A 21590-nucleotide genomic window follows, 5' to 3' on the forward strand; every position below is an offset into this window, starting at 1 on the left:
TCACCTGGAAAGCTTGTGCTGTTCCGCATAATTCAAACGGCATTATAGTGTTCAGGAACCAGTGAATTGCAGTCAAATGTCCATGCGGCTGCAGGTCTCTGATCCGCTCAGGTGGGTGAAGGGTGGATGATTTATGCTTGCACACAGATTCAGCTGAACATAATGCCAATCTGCACATCCCTATAAGCTACCATACTATCCTCAAAGTCAAGCTTTCCATTTCAGCTCTGAAGGAGGTCAATTGTTGCCAAACATCAGCTTATGGAAAAAGCAGTATTTCCACCTGAGTGGGCACTGCACCACTTTTAGACCACAGCTTTTGTCATAAACTACGTCAGGACAGATCATGCATGAGTTGCAGGTAACGCTGCCTTTCGGAATATTCCAATATTGTTTATCTACTAACTAATAAAGTGCTGCAGTGTCACTACTTCATATCTGTGTGGGCTTGTTTCGTTTAAAGTCCCAATTCACTAATTTAGCAGCTGCCACCTCGATGAATCAGATGTTTACTTATTAATTTGGCCTGTTTATTATCTGATGAATAATACTACATTCGCCATTAAGATTAATACGATAAAGTGTTATCCCATCTTTAACTCCTCCACTTCTATTTAACTGATCGCAATCTCATAACAGAAGCTTTCCTCCCGCTAAAATCAGATGAACCAACATGTTCATTCATTCACCAAACATATTAGCCCCTCTGTGACACACTTACGATGTGAGGCCACTTTCCATGGTATCTCCCATGTGGCGCTAGTGGCTTTAAAAAATGCAGATTGGCTACTATTTCAGTACGGGAGTAGCGTTTTCCCCCCGACATTTTTATGATCCGTCATTGCTCCACCTGCTGAGGATTAGAGATGGAAAAAGAACTAATCACTGCACCAACACGGCGGTTTTGGACGAGACCCAATGACTCACTCAAAACACTCACGGCTGAAGAGCAGCTCAGCTTCGCAGCCGCTGAGTAAGACCACCATTCATCAGCTAGCCACAGACTCATCTGCAGTTGTCATTTAGAAGAGCGCGAGAAGAAAGATGGGCATAATCAAATGAATAATAGAAGTCCTGCATAACATGTGATGCATGAGAGCTAAAGTTTAATCACACTTTCTTTGATCAAAAATCTCTAAAGGGATTAACTTGTGAAATATGTGACCGGTCCTTCAGGCCTGGCTTAATGTCAGATGTTACAAAACGAATTTGTCCACTTCTTGCTGGTCCAGCGTCTTCTGCCAGGAACTTTGTCTCATAAAGCCAGTTGCACATTCTCGCCGGGTCATCAGGGGAAACATTCAGGCGTTCACTTAAAGAAGAATGGAAGAAATCATCTGCCTTCAAATACTGAACCGCACATGATGTGAACAACACCACACACGGATTATGTTTACTGTGGGGGTTTCATCATAGATATTTCATGCTTGATATGTCAGCTGCTGCTTTCACTCTGCACATCTTCTGTGCTTCGTACTGTACAATATTTCTGTCATGCCCCAAGGATGTTAGAGCGAACTGACATCAAATGCTACCTGCTGCAAACAGCTTTTCCAGTCTTAGAACATTTGGTTAATAGCACACGGGAACATTGCCCCGAAGCTGACGGCTTTATGACGAGAGCCATCCCTGATAAAAAACACATGAATGAAATCTGAACAAGAGCCTGGATTTTCAGAGAGGCCAATAGTTAACTCTATGGGCTTAAAGTAGATGGAAGTTTAAAACAATACCATGACTACACTGACTGTATAGCTGCATACATAGTGGAAAACAAAAAAGTGGATTCATTTAAAAGCATAAATTCATGCTCTAACTACAAGACTTGAGCGATTAACGTGCACCCTGCTTTAACGAGCAATTAACGTGCACCCTGCTTTAACGAGCAATTAACGTGCACCATGCTTTGCACGTCATTTAGAATTTCTCAACTGCCTTGTAAAAAGGTACTCGTGTAAGTGCCATTTAAACAGGGATGCAGCAAAACACGAGACATGCAACTTTTTCCCATCCGTTGTTATTTTCCCCCCTTCCTTTCTTATTTAATTCACAACCCAACACTTTCAGAGTTTATAGTTGACACACATAAAAGTCACCATCTGTAGTATATTTAATGTTTATACTCAAGAGAGGAGAATCACACATCCTATGCATTGTAAAACAAACTCCACAGCCAGACTTAGACTTTTTATTAAACACAAAGCTACAATAAAACACTCAAGTGAATGTCTGCAAAATCCCTGCTATACACAGTATAATAAACTGCAGCTTGATAAGATGACTACTGTTAGGTACCTTTTATTTTTATTTACTTGAGGCTAAATGTGAAGGCAACAGATGAACATTAGGAATGGATTGATGTGATTTTTTGGTCCGGGTTGATACTGACATCAATTATTAGTAACTAAGACCAAGACTGATGACTGATATTTAGAACGGATACACATTTTCAGTAAAACTGAAAAACTTGGCTAAATACAAGCACTATTCTTAAGTACAATTTGAAGGTACTTGTACTTCGCTTGAATATTTTAATGTTAAGCTTCTTTCCACTTCTATTCCACTATGTTTAGGGGGGAAATATTATTCTACTCCATTTCATTTATTTGATAACTTTGTAGATTGCAGATTGATTGTTCGGCCGCTGGGACGTGTAACCAATCAGATCGTGCCGTGGGCGGGACATTGATGGACACCACAGAGAGAGGGGACCACATCAGAGCCAAAGCAACACATTTTTATTAGCAATCAGAATCTCATAATCAAGCAGGCCGATAATCAGTCTGTCCCCATTAGAGATGCACAATAATACACTTCGTCAGTAGCTGATTAACGCTTCAAAATTAAACATCAACGCGGAGTTATGATCCATCAGTACAAAATGAACATTTCTGTCGATATGACAGGCCAGACTAAGCTGTAAAATACTGACTGCAGTGCATCCCTGATAAACATGTCTATCTGGTGTTATAAGCTGGCTCAAATTAATTTCAAAAGCTGACAAAGTAGAAATAACTTTAACAGCCGACACAAGTTTGTAAATTCCTCTTTAATAAAGCTTATAGGAAACTGCAGTTTCCATGTGCACAAAATGGAAAACTATTAAATACTACACAAAGGACAACGACAACTTGACTGAACGGGTTCAAAAGAAGAAGACAACACAAACGACAGGCAGCCAAGGCAAAAGCATCCAGAGGCAAGCTTTTGTTTGAGAAATGTACAGTTTATACTGAACAAAGTCAGGACGGTCTAAGTGTTTCATATCCTTCTGTCCATCAGCACGCAAGTAAGCACGGCTCTGCTTTTCAAGTTATTACGTAATAAGGATCCCACAGCACGATGGAGTTCAAGTGTGCTGCTTCCTATGCAGAGCCAAGCCGTTTCAGACATCTCACCTCCAGGCTACAGAGCAGGGTCAGCAGTCGCTCACCCAGACCTGGTCTAAGTCAAACACCTGGATCTGCTTCCTATCCGCCAGCCTCTTTCCGTCTCTCTCGGGGCAAGTGTTCATTCACGGCCAATTAGGATCTAATGAGTGTAACGTCACTGCTGTCCACCGCCACAAGAACCATGCAGACCAAGCCAGAAATAGTGGTGGTGGTGAACCAGTGGCCAGGGGGCAGGGGGCAGGGGGTTGGAAATTTGAGTAGTGTGTGTGTGTGTGTGTGTGTGTGTGTGTGTGTGTGTGTGTGTGTGTCTTTTGTGCCATGGGGAGGAGGGGGTGGAGAAGGAAGGCTGTTGCTTTAAACAAGAATGTGTTCATTTTTAAGGGAGAGGGGGAGGCTCTGAGCTCAATTTGTCTGCCTACTGAAACGCTGCAAGAGGATTTTTCATCATTTAAAAAGCACCAAGGAGGGAGAGACAGAGAGGGAGGGAGGGAGACAGAGAGAGAGAGAGGGAGAGACACAGAGAGAGAGGTGCGGCTGAGAGAGACAGCCTCTTGGAGCTGTGAGGCAGAAGTGATGGATTCAGCCCACAGAAAAGTGACAGTCTTCTCCTAACGGGCCACAGGCAGTACACAAACCTGCCCCGGACTCTCGCCATTCATCAGGAGACGGCCTCCACCTTTCAGCTGTCTCTTCAAAACGTTCAAGTGGATTTTGGGACCAACTACTCAACGTCTGCAGAAGAATTTCTGGCAAGTTAAGCTTCTGTTGGGCTAATGACGGTGTTTTAATAAGAGACTTTAAAACACTGCTGCCTCTCCACTGCTGGAATGGACTGAAGGTGACAAAGAGGGAGACGGACGACAGAGCAGAAAGGGGGGCAGCTTTCACACTTGGGATGACTTTCTACCAGGAGAAACTTGAATCAGCTCTGCCAGGAAGGCAAGGCAACTGAGGGAGCCTCATCAATACTCTACAGTTATCTCGTAAGCATTGCAAAACCTTTGAATTATTGATATATTTATTGGTTTACGTGCATTACATTAAATCAAGTTCTCTGCATTGAAAAATGAGCCACAATCTCACAGAGCAAACGATGACCTTTCTTGGTGCCACAAGTCAGCTCAGAATCTTTTCACTCTCAAGCTGATGCAATTTATGATCTGGTGCTCAGCAGTCGTCATGCAGCATCTGTTATCTGACTCACTGTTTGGTGTCGAAGGATAATTCTACCTTCTGATGACTAACCGGACAGATGAATGCGATAGACTTGGCTGAGGGGGGGTTAATTCAGCTCAGGGGGATGCTGGAGAGTGAGGCTCTCCAGGATAAGTGCTTCTTTGCTACTGATAAAAACCCTCAGCTTGTCAAAGGCACAAGACTCTAAAGTGGTAAAACAGAACATGATGCCTTATATAGTGCACGCTGACATAGAAACCTCTTTTCATCTGAAAAGTACCATTCACTTCTACAAAAAAAAGAAAAAAAAAAGAAAAAAAAAGGTGTCACGCAGTGTGGAGCTTCAGGATGTTCCCCTGGGCTCAAGAAGACAGGGAAGCAGTGCGGTTGAATCCCGTCTTTGTTTCTGTTGCCAGGGCAGTGTTTGGATAAGGGGGCTTTGAGGTAGAATGCTGGAACTTATCGAAACAATTCGCGAGACCCCCTGCCTCCCAGCCTGACTCAGATCACAAGCGAGGTACGGAAGCACCATGAGACGAAACCTAAAGCTGGGGAAAAGAAAACTTTAAAAAAAACCCTGTGCTGCTCTCTGGAGATTCAACTCAAATACTGTCCTCTACCATCAAATAGAGCAGGTAGCCGAGGTTAATCATGTTCCAAATGTCATGTTACACGCTTACAAGGATTACATGCTTGAGGAAAGAATGAGGTCACCCTTAAGGTAATGCAATAGTGTAGGCTACCACGAGCAAATTGAATTTGACTCTGATCCAACACATATTGGGTGTCATGCAGAAGGCTGCCAGTTTTCAACAGAAAGCGTCCGCTTCTTTTCAGCTACTGACAAATTAGTTGCTGTGTAGTCGTGTTGTGATCTCCTGCTGTGGATGATGAGGATGATGTGATTATGAAGCATTCACACAGAAAGTAGGACACTGGGAACGAACTGGGTCAGCAGATAGCGCACGTCTTATAGGTGCGGCTGGGATGAGGGGAGTAGTGGTCCTGCGTCTCGAGGGTCCAGCTCTCCCCGTCTGCCACCGCCATCGACACTCCATGTGTGTATGGCAGCTCGCTCTAATGAGGTGACGAAGAATGCGAGGAATGCCACGCTCACACTGAAATGAGAGGGGCTGGGGCGAGAGACATGAGTCTGAGCGAGGCTGCCCACCTTCTAATTAATATGTGCTGAGCATGACCAAAAAGTCTGGAGCGCAGCGCTGGTCAGAGACACGCTGACCTATCCGCTGCGCCCGTGTGATCACGCTTGATTTAACATAGAGGAAAATCCAGAAGGAGGAGTCGTGTAAACACGGACTTACCACCTGAAGACAGTCAAACCAAAACATTTTGGTGTGAAGCAGACTTGAAGAAATTGCCCAGTAGGAGTTGGCCGTGGAACTGCTTCAGTCGCTCGTCCTTAGGCCCTCAGCAGAGCATCTGACACTTCTCAACACCAGTTAATCATTGCAGCTTCTTGCCAGTCAATGGCAGCTTGTTAAAGTGAACTGATGTTAGGACAATAATGAGCTGTGGGGGCTGTTAACAGCAGAGGAGGAGGAGGAGGATTCTGCTGTTCCCTCTGGCAGACTGAGGATGGGTTAATAACAGGCTGTCTCAGTCGGGGCAGATGGGACTCTCTCCCTCTCTCCGGTCCCTGGGAGCCCTGCGAGTGTTGTTAACTTGAAAACACACATTAATGGACCACAAACACTCACAGACACGCACATACTGCCTACGCTCGCACACAAGCGCACGTTCCATCGCAAGCTGCAAACATTTTCCCCCCTCGGCTTTGAAGTGTCGCGACGCCTGGTGAGGGAGATTCCGGGCTAACGACGTCCAACGTGGGACTCCTCCACAGTGGGGGCAAAATCACACGGGGTTTCTGAGAGACGGAGCTCATGTTCCAGGGGGGGAAACCGCAGGAGCCACCGGCCAAACACGGTCATCAGCACATTACAAGGGACAGGCTCTGGGCTGCTCTATTATCTCAGTGCAGGCGCACTTGGAAGCTATTATTTAGTGATTGCTTCAGGCCTTGATCTATAAGGCTGTTATTTGATAAGAACGTAGTGTGAAAAATATTTGCAAAACCACAAACTCACAAGCATCAATCAGCGTTTGCGGAGGTGGCGTCATACAGCAGGATCAGCGGGGAATGACCTCATTCTGTGCTGAGAGAGGCCAGTTTCACAGTGAATTTGAAACAGAATCTTCTTTTTTGGACTTTTTAATTCATGGCAGACTATTTTAGCTTTCAAACGACATGCGTGGGAGAATCAGATCCGCTGTACCGTGAATGATTTTTCTTCCTGGCCAGGTACACCATCGTGTCGAAAAGACTGACAGGTTGCATAAGAGCCAACCTGCAAAAACGCCTTTTCAAGTTTTTTTTCTGCAGTAAAAAGTGTTTACACATTCTCTTCGAGACAGATAAAGCCAGAAGGGTCGAATGTGCTAAGGGTCATGTTCTTGGAGAACGCTGCATTTCTCTTCTCCATGTCTCCAACCTAATGTGCTGGCAGCACGCCCGGATTAACGAGACAAAAACATCTCTGCTCTCTTCCCAATTGTGTGCTGCGGTAGATTTATCTTTCACGCAGAGATAAGCTATAACAAATGTGTGAGGGATGCACTTGTAATGCTGGCAATCCCGACGCGTCTCTTCAGGACCAAGCCAATACATGCTTCTCTATATGCTTTCTGATTAGACAGACCCCTTCGGACTCTGAGGTGTTACACAGGACCCTTCTGTAATCCAATATGCAGCGGCTTTCAATTAAGGTGCCCCAGGAGTTCAAGGCCTTGATGCCCTTAGAAAGGAGTTACTTTCTCCTCAGCACTGGGTGGCATCCTCTAATAACACCACATCATCGACACGAACTGCCTGCACTTGTTTTTCTAACAAAAAGGTCAAATCCTGGGTTTAACAATTAAAACATCTCATTCTCATTAAAGCCACAGTGTCACAAAAAGCAGAATGTAATCTCTCATCTAAAACAGGGATATGTGTTAGATTCAATGACAAATGAATACCGAGACAGAAAAGAAAAATGTTGGGTAACGTCTCTCAGATTCCTCAGCATGCCGGATGGTTAAAGTAAGCTTTTAGTCTCACAAAACAGAAACAGCAATGTGGATACATGCATAATGATTAACTGCTTTTCAGTGTCAGTGAATGTGTATTTCCTTCTTTTGGTAAGGGAAAATGGACAGGACTGATGCAACATCAGTATTTAAAACAGTTGCTTGAACAGCAGTGTCTGGTACTGTCTCAAACTTTCCATAATCAAAAGGTGTCCAGGCCTGCAGAGGGGAGCAGATACGAGTGTTTCAAGGCAGTGGCAGTCGTCCAAAGCGAGCCTGAGCCAGTACAGCAGATGAAGCTAAACACACTCCACTAACAGCAGTGCCAATGACTAAAGAGATCAGCACAACATTAGACAAAAAAAAAATATTATTCTTAGAGGCAGCAAGGTGATTAATAACTTTCAACAGCATTTACTGCTGTGTACAATTCAGGAAATTTAAATTTTAAACAAGTCAGTATCAAGACCAGATGCACTCAGTGAATTACACCTAAAAGCCATGAAGGAAACAGCAGTGTGTGCCAGTAATGATATGTAAACTGCAGCAACCATGAGATGTTTGATTTATATATAACACATGATTATAATGTCTTTCCTGTCATGGAAAGCTCATTTTTGGTGGCCCATATTTTCGGGCCTCTCTGTTTCTGGCAAGTAGTGAAGGATAGTACACCTGCAATTTAAGATTACGGTCATCAACATCATTTTCTCAATTAACTGATTAGTGGTTTGGTGCTTGAAATGTTGAAAAATGTTGATGAGTTCTTCCCAAAACCCATGGTGATGTCCTCAAATGTCTTTTGTCCACTACCCAAAGATATTACTTTTACTGCCATAGAGGACTAAAGAAACCAGAAAGCAGAGAATTTATGAGATTCTTGAAGCAACAATCAAATGAAACATGCAGCCCAATCCTGAGTGCTTTCAGTTGTTATAGTCGGTGGGGGGGGGGACATACCCATACAGTCTTCTTATCAACTATAAATGTTATGGTTACGGTCATGAGACATTTTTAATTCAATAAAATCACATTCTCCATTTTCCGTTCTCCTCAGGCTTTACTGTGTTGGACGCAAACTCATGGAGTCCCCTTCAATGGTCCTGCTGGGGCTCCTCTTTGTTTATGGACTAGTCTGTGGCGTCCAGCAGACTGAGGGGAGTCGGTCGGACAGCAGCCATGGCAGGGACAGGACCCAAGAATTTGACAGCAGTGAGGATGGTCTAGAGAAAGAGTTTCTCTATGCTGGAAGGAGCAAACGTGCTCCAGCCGACCAGCAGCAGGACAAGTGCTCCTACACTTTCATTGTGCCTCAACAAAAAGTGACCGGAGCCATCTGTGTCAACTCCAAGGAGCCAGAGGCCATGCTGGAGAACCGGGTCAACAAACAGGAGTTGGAGCTGCTAAATGTGGAGCTGCAGAAACAGAAGAGGCAGATCGAGACGCTGCAGCAGCTGGTGGAGGTGGACGGAGGTATCGTCAATGAGGTCAAGCTTCTGAGGAAGGAGAGCCGAAACATGAACTCCAGAGTCACTCAGCTGTACATGCAGCTGCTCCACGAGATCATCAGGAAGCGAGACAATGCCCTAGAACTGGCTCAGATGGAGAACAAGATCCTGAACCAAACCTCTGAGATGCAACTGCTCACCAGTCGATACAAAGATCTCGAGCACAAGTACCAGCACTTGGCTTCTTTGGCCACAAACCAATCAACTCTTATCGCCCTCTTGGAGGAGCAGTGCCAAAGTCGCCCTCGCCCTCGCCATGTGCCTGTGTCTCAGCCACGGCCTCAGCCACCTCCACCATCGCCACCTCTCCACAAGCCTTACCAGCCGCCTGTCATTCCACGAATTAACAACCCAATCAGCAACGAGATCCAGAGTGACCAAAAATCTCTGCCACCTCTTCTTCCAACCATGCCGGCCGGCACCCACAGCCCCTCCACCACCGACAAGCCCTCTGGTGAGTACAGCAAAGTCTGATGTCTGAGGTTTTAAGTAAAGACTAAATTCTTTTAAAGGTGCAGCTTGTAAGATATGCAGAGACATCCACTAAAGTTCACATGCTAACCAGCTAGCCGTGGTTTTACAAGTTGCCCCTCAAAGTTCTGTTTGTGATGCGTTCTTACCAAACACACCCATTGCCATCACAAATAGTGGTCATAAACAAAGGACTTTGTGTCTGAGTCGACTTTATTGTGGAACTCTTAATCATTAATCACAAGACAATGAGCACTCACTCTTCCAGTCATAGTCAATTTAAATACGTCCCACACATTCCCAGGGCAAAGGGCTCCCCGTGAGAACAGAAATGCTGTTGTCTGGGGCCTTTTGAGATGCATATCACCTAATTGCCATGATTCAACCCACACAAAAACACATAGCATATCAGCAGGACAAATACATGTGCCAAAATGGATAGCAGGATCTAAGCTCGTGCAGCTCCTGCACACATGTTAATGGATGATAAAACTTTAAAACGGATGTGAAAACGGTGTTTTATGGTATCAGTTGCTGCTTTGTTGTTCCCTTTCATTAAGAAACTTCAGTATTAACATGCTGGAAAAAAAGAACAAACCATTCCCAACATGACTACTTTTGCGACTACTGTTTTTTCCATTGACATTCTGTGATACTGCTGGCCAATTTAACTAGGCTGCATGTGAACGGTAGCCTTTGTATGGAATCTTTGGAAGGAGGCAAGTAATTTCCTGCCCACAGCCGTGCAACTAACACCCCAAAACCTTACATAAACCCTCAACACGAACAGAGAGCTCCACACAATGTAGGAATGGAGGGTGGAACAGAGCAACAGAGAGAAACAGAAAGATGGGAGTCTAAAAAAAAAGGAGGGGGAGGGAGTAAAGTATGAACAGAAAAAGATACGGGAGTCAGTGATGTCATTTGTTCCAGTTGCACCAGGCAAGAATCAGTCATATGTTCCACCAAAGCAGTAGACTTTATCAGGCAGAACAGAGCCGAGCAGAGCAGGGCAGGGCAGGGCGGCTCTCTGGCTTGTATCTCTCAACAGAGACATTCCTGAGAACAAATGGATGGCAGAGAGCAGGCCGAGAGACAGCTATCATCCAGAGTGATTTCATAAAACAAAAATCTTCTGGCAGGACGTCGTGACACACATACAATAACTGAAGTTTCTTCTTTCTTCCTTTCTTTAATCCCCTTGCAAACTGTTGATGCACCCCTTCTCTCACCTCTTGCGTGACCCCCTATTCTCTCTTCATTTGTCTCCATTGTATTTAAGCACTTTGCAGTCTGGGGCCAGTTGGCAAACTACACAAGTGTGAAATCTTGAGAATTTTCACAGCCAATCGAAGCAGGGGAGCCAGTTGCCCCTTTCGTGTTTTTCCACATCTACTGGGTTTGGAATTTGGGATAAAATCATAATGGCAGACATGAAAATTAGGTTTCACTGATTTGCACCATAAAAATCCTATAAAATAACTTTGACCTTGCACAAAATCTACAAAACTCTTGCAGGAATAAGTTCTGTCACTGCAGAAGGGCTGAAGACTGAAAAACTGTTACTCCACACAACTGCAAAACATGATGTGAGGTCTTAAGATGGATGACTCTGTTGAAATGTAACATAAAAGACATGCAAAATAACAACCCAAGACTAAGTTCACTGCGAGCTGAAGTGAGTCACCTGGGCAAAAAAAAAGAAAACAAAAGTACATTGTGCTGTCATATTGGAGTACATATGGAGGATACTGAAATCAGCCTTTAAGGTGTCATTTATAAGCTGATGTGCAATGTGGGCCAGAAGATTCATGAGCAGATGCTGACAAGGACAAGCAGAAAGAAAGCCAAATTGTCGAGATTTTTTTGTGAAGCAACCGCTGCTGTCAGAGCCAGGAGTGGTGAGAGTGTGGCGTGAATTTTGTCCCAAAGTTCAGGGCGTGAAGGGCCACGCTAAAGCCACACGAATTCCAATACCGCGGTTCACAGAGTTGTTTTTGATTTAGAGCCACGTACAAAAGTGGTCCAAATCAGAACAAAAAATATCAGATTACATGTAAACTGTGCTGTTCACTGTCACATGAGCAAAAACAGTAGAAAAACAATTAACAAAACGAAATTTGGGTCACTTGTTCCTGCAATGTGAAAGTAATAGCAGTAATGATCTGCACTGTAACACATCGCCACAGATGCTCTCAAGTTTTTGCTGCTGTTTCATCATTCAGTAGTCAGGATTCCCTTTGCCCTCATGCCAGTGTTTCTTTTGGCTGCACAGTCGGCAGCCATTTCCCTTGTGAGAGGAGCAGCCAAAGTCAATTCTACTGTTAAAATGAGAGCCTCTGCTAAAAAATGGGATTTCCTATGGCAGAGTTTTGTCACTTTTTTTTCCTCCAATCCCTTTCTTTCCTCTTCAGATACAGTTGCAGCTAACTGGATTTTACATGCTCCAAATGTCTGCATGCCATTTTTCTGTTTAGGACCGTTTAAGGATTGTCTCCAGGCTCTGGAAGATGGCCACACTGCCAGCGGCATGTACCTGGTGAAGCCTGAAAATGCCAACCGGCTTATGCAGGTGTGGTGTGACCAGAGACATGACCCAGGTGGCTGGACAGTGATCCAGAGGAGGGTGGACGGCTCTGTCAACTTCTTCAGGAACTGGGAGACATACAAGGTGCGACAACCTCACACCAAATCAAAGGCTTCATAGTTTGGAGGGAAGCTGGAGGCTAATGTAGGTCCATTTTGACACTAACCAGATGTGATCCAGTAATGAAAAGGTAATTGTTTAGCTTTCAAAATGTCTGATGCAGTACCAGCTCCAGTCACTGCCTTATGACTCATTAATTCCAGCAACATCAGAGGGTCTTTCAGTGTGAATGACTTCACGCTAAAGTACAAATCTGAGAATGCTGGCCTTAAATGTTCTATTGGTTAGCTGTCAGCAACCATGATGTTTTGGACAAAATAACCTTGTTTCCTGAATTATGCATCAGAAAGTATCTGATAACCAGGGCTGTGTGGAACATAATTTTATACCTAGGAACTCATTTTCTTTATCTTATGAAAGGGAAACCCTTAAGACAACAAAGGAGATGTTTCCAAGACTTACGAAAACCTTTAGACCACATGAGATCTTAAATTGCAGTGTACACTCATCAGAAGGAGTGTTTTCCATGATTCAAAGCATATGTAAGACAGGGGATACCGCAAACCAACTTACAGTATGACCGGAGCCAGAACAAAGCAGAAAGACAGTATCCAGCATGTCAGATATCGTACTACACACACTGTAGCCTGCTGTGTGTTCAATAACAAAATAATAGTGGAAATCTGGACAGCCGATGCTAGCTATAAACTTCTCTCAGGAGGTTCATTTATAATAATGTTCCTTGACGATAAACAACCCCGTAGAAGAGCGAAACTCATAATTACCTCCAGAACACGTGCGATGACCCTGAATCATTCCCCAGACATCCAAACAGTTCCAAGCTTTTTCAAAGAGCATTCAGAAAGGATCTCACCGATAGCGTTTTTCTTATCACTGCACTTCACAGCAAGGCTTTGGCAACATTGATGGCGAGTACTGGCTCGGTCTGGAGAACATCTACTGGCTGACTAACCAGGGGAACTACAAGCTGCTGGTCACGCTGGAGGACTGGTCGGGCAGGAAGGTGTTCGCAGAGTACGCCAGCTTCAGGCTGGAGCCCGAGGCCGACTTCTACAAGCTGAGGGTGGGCCGTTACCATGGCAATGCCGGAGATTCGCTCACCTGGCATAACGGCAAACAGTTCACCACGCTGGACAGAGACCATGACGCATACACAGGTAAACTAAACATGACAAATTATGTGTTCAATGCAAAATTTCAAAGTATGCAGCTTTACAGTTTGTGATTTTTTCAATGCTTCTAGGCAACTGTGCCCACTACCAGAAAGGTGGCTGGTGGTACAACTCGTGCGCACATTCCAATCTGAACGGAGTCTGGTACAGAGGAGGACACTATCGCAGCCGCTACCAAGACGGAGTCTACTGGGCTGAGTTCAGAGGAGGAGCCTATTCACTGAAGAAAGTGGTGATGATGATCCGTCCAAACCCAAACACCTTCCACTGAGCGTCCGGGGAACACATCCTGTGCTGTATTGTCCACTCAACAAAAGCATATACAGGTCCTAAAACCCATGCAATCTTTTTTTGGGGTTAAACGGAATGGCACCTGACCAAGCCAGGTGACAAAGATGATGGTCTTGGAGGTGGCCAATATACGGTACCTCCTGAACTCAAGAATTTGTGTCATTCAGTTGTTTGTGGCATTTTCCCTTTAACATATGTCTCAGTAAAGACTTGTGCTCATTGCTCAGGAGTTGTTTTAAATACACTGTCTTTGATAAAACAAAAAAACTGCTTAGTTGACAGTACTGTCATTTGAGATATGACCTTAACTTACAACAACACAAAAATTTCAGTTTAGATGCTTTGAGTTAGAAACCCTAAATATATAGTATGTGTGTAAAGTTTTTTTTTTTAAACCATAACAACCACAAAGCTGACACAGGAAACATATCCAGTGACTTTTAATTTCATTCTAAATGCATTTTTTAATGTGTAAATTATACAGCGGCATTTATTGACTTTTAATATTGGGTTGCTATTCTGGCCAGTTTTGTCAATTACATTAAAATATACTGGAAGAATTGTGCCATTTTATTTTCTAGCATAAAGCCCAAATTGCTACCAGTACCCAACATCATTAACGGTCTGCTTATATATATCCCATTTAATAGATTTGAGGGAGTAAACTCTCTGAAAGTCCTGCTTTTTTATTAAAAATACTTGTTTTGAAATCTTGAATTGCTTAAACAGGTATCCACCAATTTGCTTGTATGAATCAAGCACTGTATTTACTGTATAAATTTAGTGGTTTGTTGATGTCAATAGATCCAAAACATTGTTTTTGTACATAAAAGATATTTGTAATATAATGTATTAAAACCTGTTATGTCACTATTAAGTTGCAATAAAATATGTACAGCTTGAGTGTTTCTCTCTTTTTGTGCTTCTTGGCATAAAGCAAAATAAGTATAATTAAGACGCAGTCATAGCAATTGTCATTAAAGTCACATTTATCCTTTTTTAAAAGTAAGGGTACATTATTTTTGCTTGGATTGCAGTTATTTCTTTACATACTGATTAAATAAAATATCACAGAGTTCAGGTTCATATAGCCGCCGTCCTCCTGATAAATCCAGAGTTCCATCAGAGCTCTCTCGAAAAAGTATTTCAGAAGCTAAATGTTTAATTGTTTCATCTGTAACGTTACATCTTTCCTGTTTATAACTAGACCACAGCTTTTAATTTACGCTGCTTCAATGTCCCGCAGTGTTTACGGCAGTGACCTTACTGAAATTACTGAAAGCAGCCTCTCTAATTATTAAACTAAAACAGACGGCAAACAAAGAAATATATATTTAGAAAAACACCCAGAAAACAATACAACACACAGTAAGCATGGTGTATTGTTGCCAGGGTGTGTTTCTAAATATACCCATTTTTATTATATATAATAATTTATTATATTGTATATATTATATAATAATAGGGTACAAGAATCAGCATATGAAGGAATGACATGGCAAAAAACTAAATAAAATATAAATAAATTAAATAAAAAATTAAATAAATTTATGTCTCCATGAATATGCCATTGCATGCACCACAATATTATTAAAAATAAATGCAGGCATCAAGTAATTTATATAATGTGACAAAATTTGGTATTTCTGTTTTAAATTTCTCAACTGTGTTTTTAATTATACCCTTATACTTGGTCTCTTTGATTTGCATGAATAATTAAATAATTTGTACAGAAAACCAAAGAAATCATGAAGAAATGTTGAAAACAAAGTCAAACAAAGTCTGTACAAAATTTCGTTAAGCTTGCATAATGACAATAAAGACTCTTGAATCTTGAAAACTAACCTACCATTATGAATGACAATGCAAAGTTTTGAGCTCTGGTTGCCTAAAACATGAAACCTCAGACACTACCACGCACAGTGTTTGCTTACGGAGTCAGCGCATCAGGGGATTGACAAATGAAACGTGACAGCCTTGTAAAACTAATGCATCCAGCAGTCCTCCTCTGCTGACAGCAGAAACCACCTTTACTTTATTATGTGTCAATGAGATTTCCAAAGACAGCTGGAAAGTGAAGCAGAAATGACTTTACACTGCAATGAACCAAGCTCCATTAATGTCATATTTTGTGACCAGATCTGAAATGAAGAAGGTTTAGACAGTTTAGACAGCACTTGAAATCAATTTAGTATGAACTTTAAAGACAATCAGATTGTCTGAAGAGGGTGATTATCAACAGAGCAAAAAGTGACGTGTGCTTTTAAATTCCCTTGCCTCAAATGAAACCTAATTTACCATGCTATTATGTTGTGCTGCCAAAGTGAAAATGGATGCTTATGTGACAGTTGCCAAAACACTTGTCCTACATTAAAAATGACAAACACTGGCAGCTAAAGCTGTCTCATAAGTCAAAAGCTAAAAGGCTTTCTTTCCCATGACAAAGAGGTTGGATGCGACAAAGGAAGTCATTCATCATGGCGAATGTCACTTTTGTCAGCTGCGTTTTCCTACCAAAGATGGATGGGAAAAGTTTGTACTGCACTCTCCTGTATTCCTAGATAGGTCAATACTGTTTATTTTGTTGTTTTTCTTTTTAATAGCAATCACATCTTCAAAACAGTTGAAGTCTGCTAAGTCAATCAGCTTAATGGTGGTAAAACAGAGGACGATGTTTCACCGTCTCCATAAACAGAAACGACAGACTCTTTGGATGCCGTATACGTCTGAGGACTCACCACGATGGAAAACCTTCAGTAAGGGTGGCCTGAGCAGCCCCCACTCCTCAACCAACATGGAAAACCATGGGCTGACACAGTGCTCACTCAGCACAAAGACAACCACATTTCCTGAGCCTTCCAACCTGAACCTTCACACTGGCCTGTATTGTTGCTTCGCATCTGTAATAGTCCATGTCCTTTTACTTTCAACATAACCATTTTTAACTTTCCTGTGCTCCAACTAACTCTTCTCACTCCTGCTTTCACTGCCAAATATAGAAACTTCCCAAAGAGACAAGACCGCCTGTCATATAATTTATAATTTACTGCACAACGTTCTTTTAACCCGCATAAGCAAACAAGACCACCGGTGAGAAGACTGGCTATTTCTGTTCAGTCACTGTTGATGCTTACCACAAGAGCTGCAACAATTAATTTAATTAATCAATCAATCAATCAATCAATACTCTGCAGTTCACTGATGAAAATAAACACTTCATTTATCACGATACTTTATGATTGGAATTAGAATTGCGATGACTAGCTGAATAATTGATTAGTCAGTCAAAAGACTGTCAACTATTTTGATAATTGATTAATTTTTCTAGTCATTCTTCAAGCAACAATGTCGAACGTTTGCTGGCTCGATTTTCTTTGTCATTCATGACAGTAAATGAAGAGTCTTTGGGTTCTGCAGTGTTGGTTGGACAAAAGAAGAAATATGAAGACGTCACTTTGGGCTTGAGGAAACTGTGACAAGCATTTTTCACAATTTTCTAGATGAATTGATAAAACCGACGGAATAATCAATAATGAGAATAATTAACTGCAGTTCTACCTACCACCAGGTCAGATTCCAAAATGTAAAACTATTTTTCAAAGCAAAGTGTTGAAGATTGAGGCGTCTCACAGCCTGAGGAAAGCTGCTGCTCTGCAGTCTGGTGCTGAAGCAGCACATGATAATGAGCTCTGTGACTCTGTGCCTGACAAAAGTGAGAGTAAAATGCAATTATTTATTCCACTTGATAAATAGTGTCTATAAACTGTAGCTTGGAAAGGACAGCTGTATTGTGCACAAAATGCGCTCATATGCATGAAAGCACAGCCAAAGCTCAGGGTTACATTTTATTACTTTCTACATTTTATATTTTCCTCACTTGCTTATTTATCTTCATACTTCTGTGATCTAGCCTCTTAATCTTACTCTCAAACAGCACCAGAATGACACATCTAACTTAAAAATTAAACCCAGCCTTAAGGGTCTAAAGTCCACCCAACACAGCATCACGAAATCCTGTAGGAAAAACTACATAATGAAGACATGAAGTTATGAGGGAATGTTGATAACGTTAGCTCAACAAAAATTACACAACAACAACAACCACAGAGCTGTAGCATTACATGTAACCTTGATATATGTACGGTACCAACACAAACTTTACAAGTCAACATTCGCTGATCTTACTTCATCGCTATGCGAACACCCGAAAAAAAGCACTGAAAATATGCTGTGTCTCTCTTTCACTTGCTTCCAAAATAAAAGCTAACCAGATCAAGATCTTAACGACCTTAACGACTGGAGGAAGTGATGTTCATACCACTTTTGTCCACAGGGGGTGCCAGAATCAACAGTTAAAATGTTTCCTGCAGCTGCTTTAATTATATTGAAAAAGCTTGACTGAAAATGATACGCCGGAGAAGGCGAGGAAATGAAAACAAGTCGATCACATTTTAAAACACGTGATGCTTACATAAGTATCGTAACTTCTTTTAAAATTCTTCAGAGCTTATAACTTCCATTAACGGAAGATGTCAGCACTTCTGTTCAGGATATGCTGAACGTTTTGACATGAAAGAAGTGCGCAAGAGAGGAAACTTTTCCACCGTGTCCTTCTCCCGTTTTCCAGTGGTGAAGGCCCAGGGTCATGGCAAAAGACTTTTCATGCAAGTACTCAACTGTGAAATAAAATTACACAATTTAATTTTTGTGGGATAATTATGATGCAGTATTGGCACTTGCACTTAAACAGAATCCTTCCTCCGGCAAAGAAACAGCCATCAAAACACATTTTGCGTCTGCAAAGTGAATTCATCTTTCTGTCATCTTTTTCCTCTCTCTGTTCTCTTCTTCAGTGTGATGACTCCTGTCACAACTGACCACAAACTAAACACATAGTGATGTACCACAGCTACGCTATCGTTTCAGTGTCTGCGTCACATCCACATTCTGCTGTGGTGACGCGATACCGACTGACTTGGGCTCAGCCTGTCACTGTCACACTGCAAGTAGGCAAAAACACAACTCTGAACACCATGAAACAACAACTAGTGAGATCCAACAAAGCGCTGCAATAAAAAGGTAACCGACATCTTTTTCCACACCATTTATTCAAACCGCTCCCTGCTGCTGCTGTAAATTATTGTGATGCATATGGGAGTTATTAAGAAATGCTTAAAAATAGAAATAATGTGGTGGAGCTTCTCTTTGGGAGAATAGTTACTTCATTGTTTATTACTTGCAGAGTGGAACTGTTGAATTCTGGGTTTTTTTCCCTCCATCTTCCAAGAGCTCAGCATCTGAACTGATTTCCAACTGTGGAGATGTGCAGATTTGCTTATAGCTTTACAGCCATCTGAAAGGACCATCGTTTCATGTTCTTCCAAAACCTCTGAGTGCCCTGCAGGGAACTTCCAGGAAATCTTTTTGGGATGGGTGAGAGGAATTTTCCTTAGCACAATGGAAATTTCATTTTGCAAGGTTTTACTGTGTTGCAGTACTGCAATGCTTGAGGTACTTTTACTGTTAGACAGCAGACAAAAATCTCTCACTCTGTATCCTTGGAAACTGGACTGAGATACTACATGTTTTCCCTGTGCAGCCCGTGACCTTTCAGAGCCAGACTCTCTTTATCAATAATTGCACACAGGCACAGGACGCAAAGACACACATGCCTGGCTTTTTGGCATGACATTGTTAAATTCACGAGAAAAATCATTTAAGTGTTCGGGGAGTTAAGTGTTTGGCTGCAACCAAAAACGATCACACAAGAACCAAAGCCAAAATCGTCAAATACTACAAAGCTGATATTTTAACACACTGTAGGTAAGTGCTGTGTGTAAAACACAGTCTGTGAGAGCAAAGACCTCCTGAAAAGTCATGTTCCCATGAAGTCCATCAAATTCTCCCAAACAAACAAACAAACAATTACTTCATACTGATAATAAAGAAACAAGCTGTGGTCTCACAGCTCAACAGAGCCTCTAAACCAGGGCTCGATGCCGACAGTGAGTCAAAATCAATGCCAGTACAACAGACTGACTCGGTTTCAATAAAGGAAAGTATGAATAACATGAAAAGGTTTATATCGGGAAAAGGAGGGGTTTCCAAGAATCTGCCAGACGTTCCAGTTTTAGTTAATCTGCCATGCCAACACAGCAAGGTGCACTCAACTGAGATTTTTCTTCAGGCAGATAAGTTCACATAACTGAAGGTGTTAACAGTGCAGAGAGATATACAATTCACCAATAGAGATATACAATTCACCAAGAGATATACAATTCACCAATAGAGATATACAACTCACCAAGAGATATACAATTCACCAAGAGATATACAATTCACCAATAGAGATATACAATTCACCAATAAAGATATACAATTCACCAATAGAGATATACAATTCACCAATGTAATACAGACTTAATTCAGACTACATCTGCATCGACTGTTCAATTAACCGAATAGTCACTCAGAAGGAAATTCACTGCTAACTATTCTGACAACTGATTAACCTTTTCAGTCATCTTTCAGGCAAAAAAGTCAAACTATTGGTGGTTCCAGTGTCTTCAGTATCAGGATTTGCTCCTTTCTTTGTCACGTATGACAGTAGATGAAGTTTACCATGACCTGCTAGATACTGGCTAATGTACAGCAAGGTATTCTGGTTGTTTGGGTCAAATTTAGCTGAAATTGATTTAACTCTGTTGTATTAAATGAAAAAGAAGTCAAATACACTGAGTTAATGGTACAGTAGTGAGCCACACATCAAATCCACAAACAAAACCAACCCACTAGTCAGCAGCCTCTTCCTCCCACCTGCTACAAGATGGCCACAGGTAACACATCAAACTCAAACTCCTGACATCTCTACACTGTATGCTACATAATGTAACGGTATTTTCCTGACACCAGGCTGTACCTGAACGCTAGGTGATCGAGCTGCGAGACTGTGAATTACACGCAAGCCAAACATGAAAAATGAGCCAAGGCGTAATGACGCACACGACGCCCTTAAAGGTGGGACGTAGCCGCCATGTTGTTCTGTTACAGTAGTTCCACGTTCAAACACTCACAAATTGTTATGTAAAACAGCTTAAATCGTACAGTGGTGTGTGCTGAACAGTAAACGTTGTACTATGTGTGTGTGTGTGAGAGAGAGAGAGAGAGAGAGAGAGAGAGAGAGAGAGAGAGAGAGAGAGAGAGAGAGTGTGTTATTTAATGTGGAGCAGAGCCAACATCAACAGCAGTTAGCCACACGATCATTAGCCTAATGTGCGTCACGGGTGCTAATTAGCAAGAAGAGCTAAAACCAAACAAACCAACTGCGTCTGGCCACGCCCACCGGCTAATTTAAGCGTCAGTTCTCATCCTGCACGTAATAAAACATCGCTAATGTTCAGCTGTCGAGACAGAAATGTTATCTTACCTGCTGGCTGTGGTGCTTGTTGGCTTCCTTTTCATCCGTTTTTGTTTTCCATTCGGTCACGGCCTTGATGGCGTCCGCATGTGGAGCACACCTGTGCTGTCCGAGTCAACAGGTCACAGGTTAACTTTGCTAAAAGATCACTTATTTCCCACAGAGCGGTTAAACACATTTATGACTGAGGCAGAACAACAGCTTGCGATGGCTTCATAGCTAAAGAAGGAACACCAGGAATAAACGACGCTGACCTTTTCATCTTCTTAACCTGCTTCCCCCTTCCTTTCTGCCAAATGCTTTGTAACAGGGCACAGGTATCTCATTCAGCGAGCAGCGGCGTCACGACGTCATCATAACAATTGACAAATTATTATATTTTAGTATATTTCAAGTGCCACACGG

At 42.2% G+C, this 21590-nt stretch overlaps 1 protein-coding gene and 1 long non-coding RNA gene across 3 annotated transcripts in view; one reads left to right on the top strand and one right to left on the bottom strand.

The window, feature by feature from the left end:
- Positions 1–21584, bottom strand: part of LOC124058001 — a 66037-nt gene extending 44453 nt beyond the window's left edge. Inside the window, exons 1-2 of one of the 2 annotated variants that reach the window (XR_006843193.1) lie at positions 21440–21584; positions 21195–21285 (exon numbers count right to left, since the gene is read on the bottom strand). This is a non-coding gene — a long non-coding RNA (uncharacterized LOC124058001). Of the gene's footprint in view, positions 1–21194; positions 21381–21439 lie in introns of those variants that run through there. The other variant, XR_006843194.1, reaches the window with a different exon arrangement.
- Positions 3912–14671, top strand: angptl2b (angiopoietin-like 2b). Its single transcript, XM_046386788.1, has 5 exons — positions 3912–4375; positions 8716–9620; positions 12115–12308; positions 13192–13462; positions 13549–14671. The coding sequence occupies exons 2-5, from the start codon at positions 8741–8743 to the stop codon at positions 13746–13748; spliced, it is 1545 nt and encodes a 514-aa protein (XP_046242744.1). The 5' UTR covers positions 3912–4375; positions 8716–8740; the 3' UTR covers positions 13749–14671.
- Positions 21585–21590: the final 6 nt, after the last annotated feature.

Source organism: Scatophagus argus, chromosome 4 (genome assembly GCF_020382885.2).
Source record: "Scatophagus argus isolate fScaArg1 chromosome 4, fScaArg1.pri, whole genome shotgun sequence".
NCBI lineage: Eukaryota > Metazoa > Chordata > Actinopteri > Scatophagidae > Scatophagus > Scatophagus argus.

Coding starts and splice junctions, on each gene's coding strand:
- angptl2b (XM_046386788.1), top strand. CDS start 8,741: ATGGAGTCCCCTTCAATGGTCCTGCTGGGGCTCCTCTTTGTTTATGGA. Junction 12,309..13,191: donor GGAACTGGGAGACATACAAG/GTGCGACAACCT, acceptor TGCACTTCACAG/CAAGGCTTTGGCAACATTGA. Junction 13,463..13,548: donor AGACCATGACGCATACACAG/GTAAACTAAACA, acceptor CAATGCTTCTAG/GCAACTGTGCCCACTACCAG.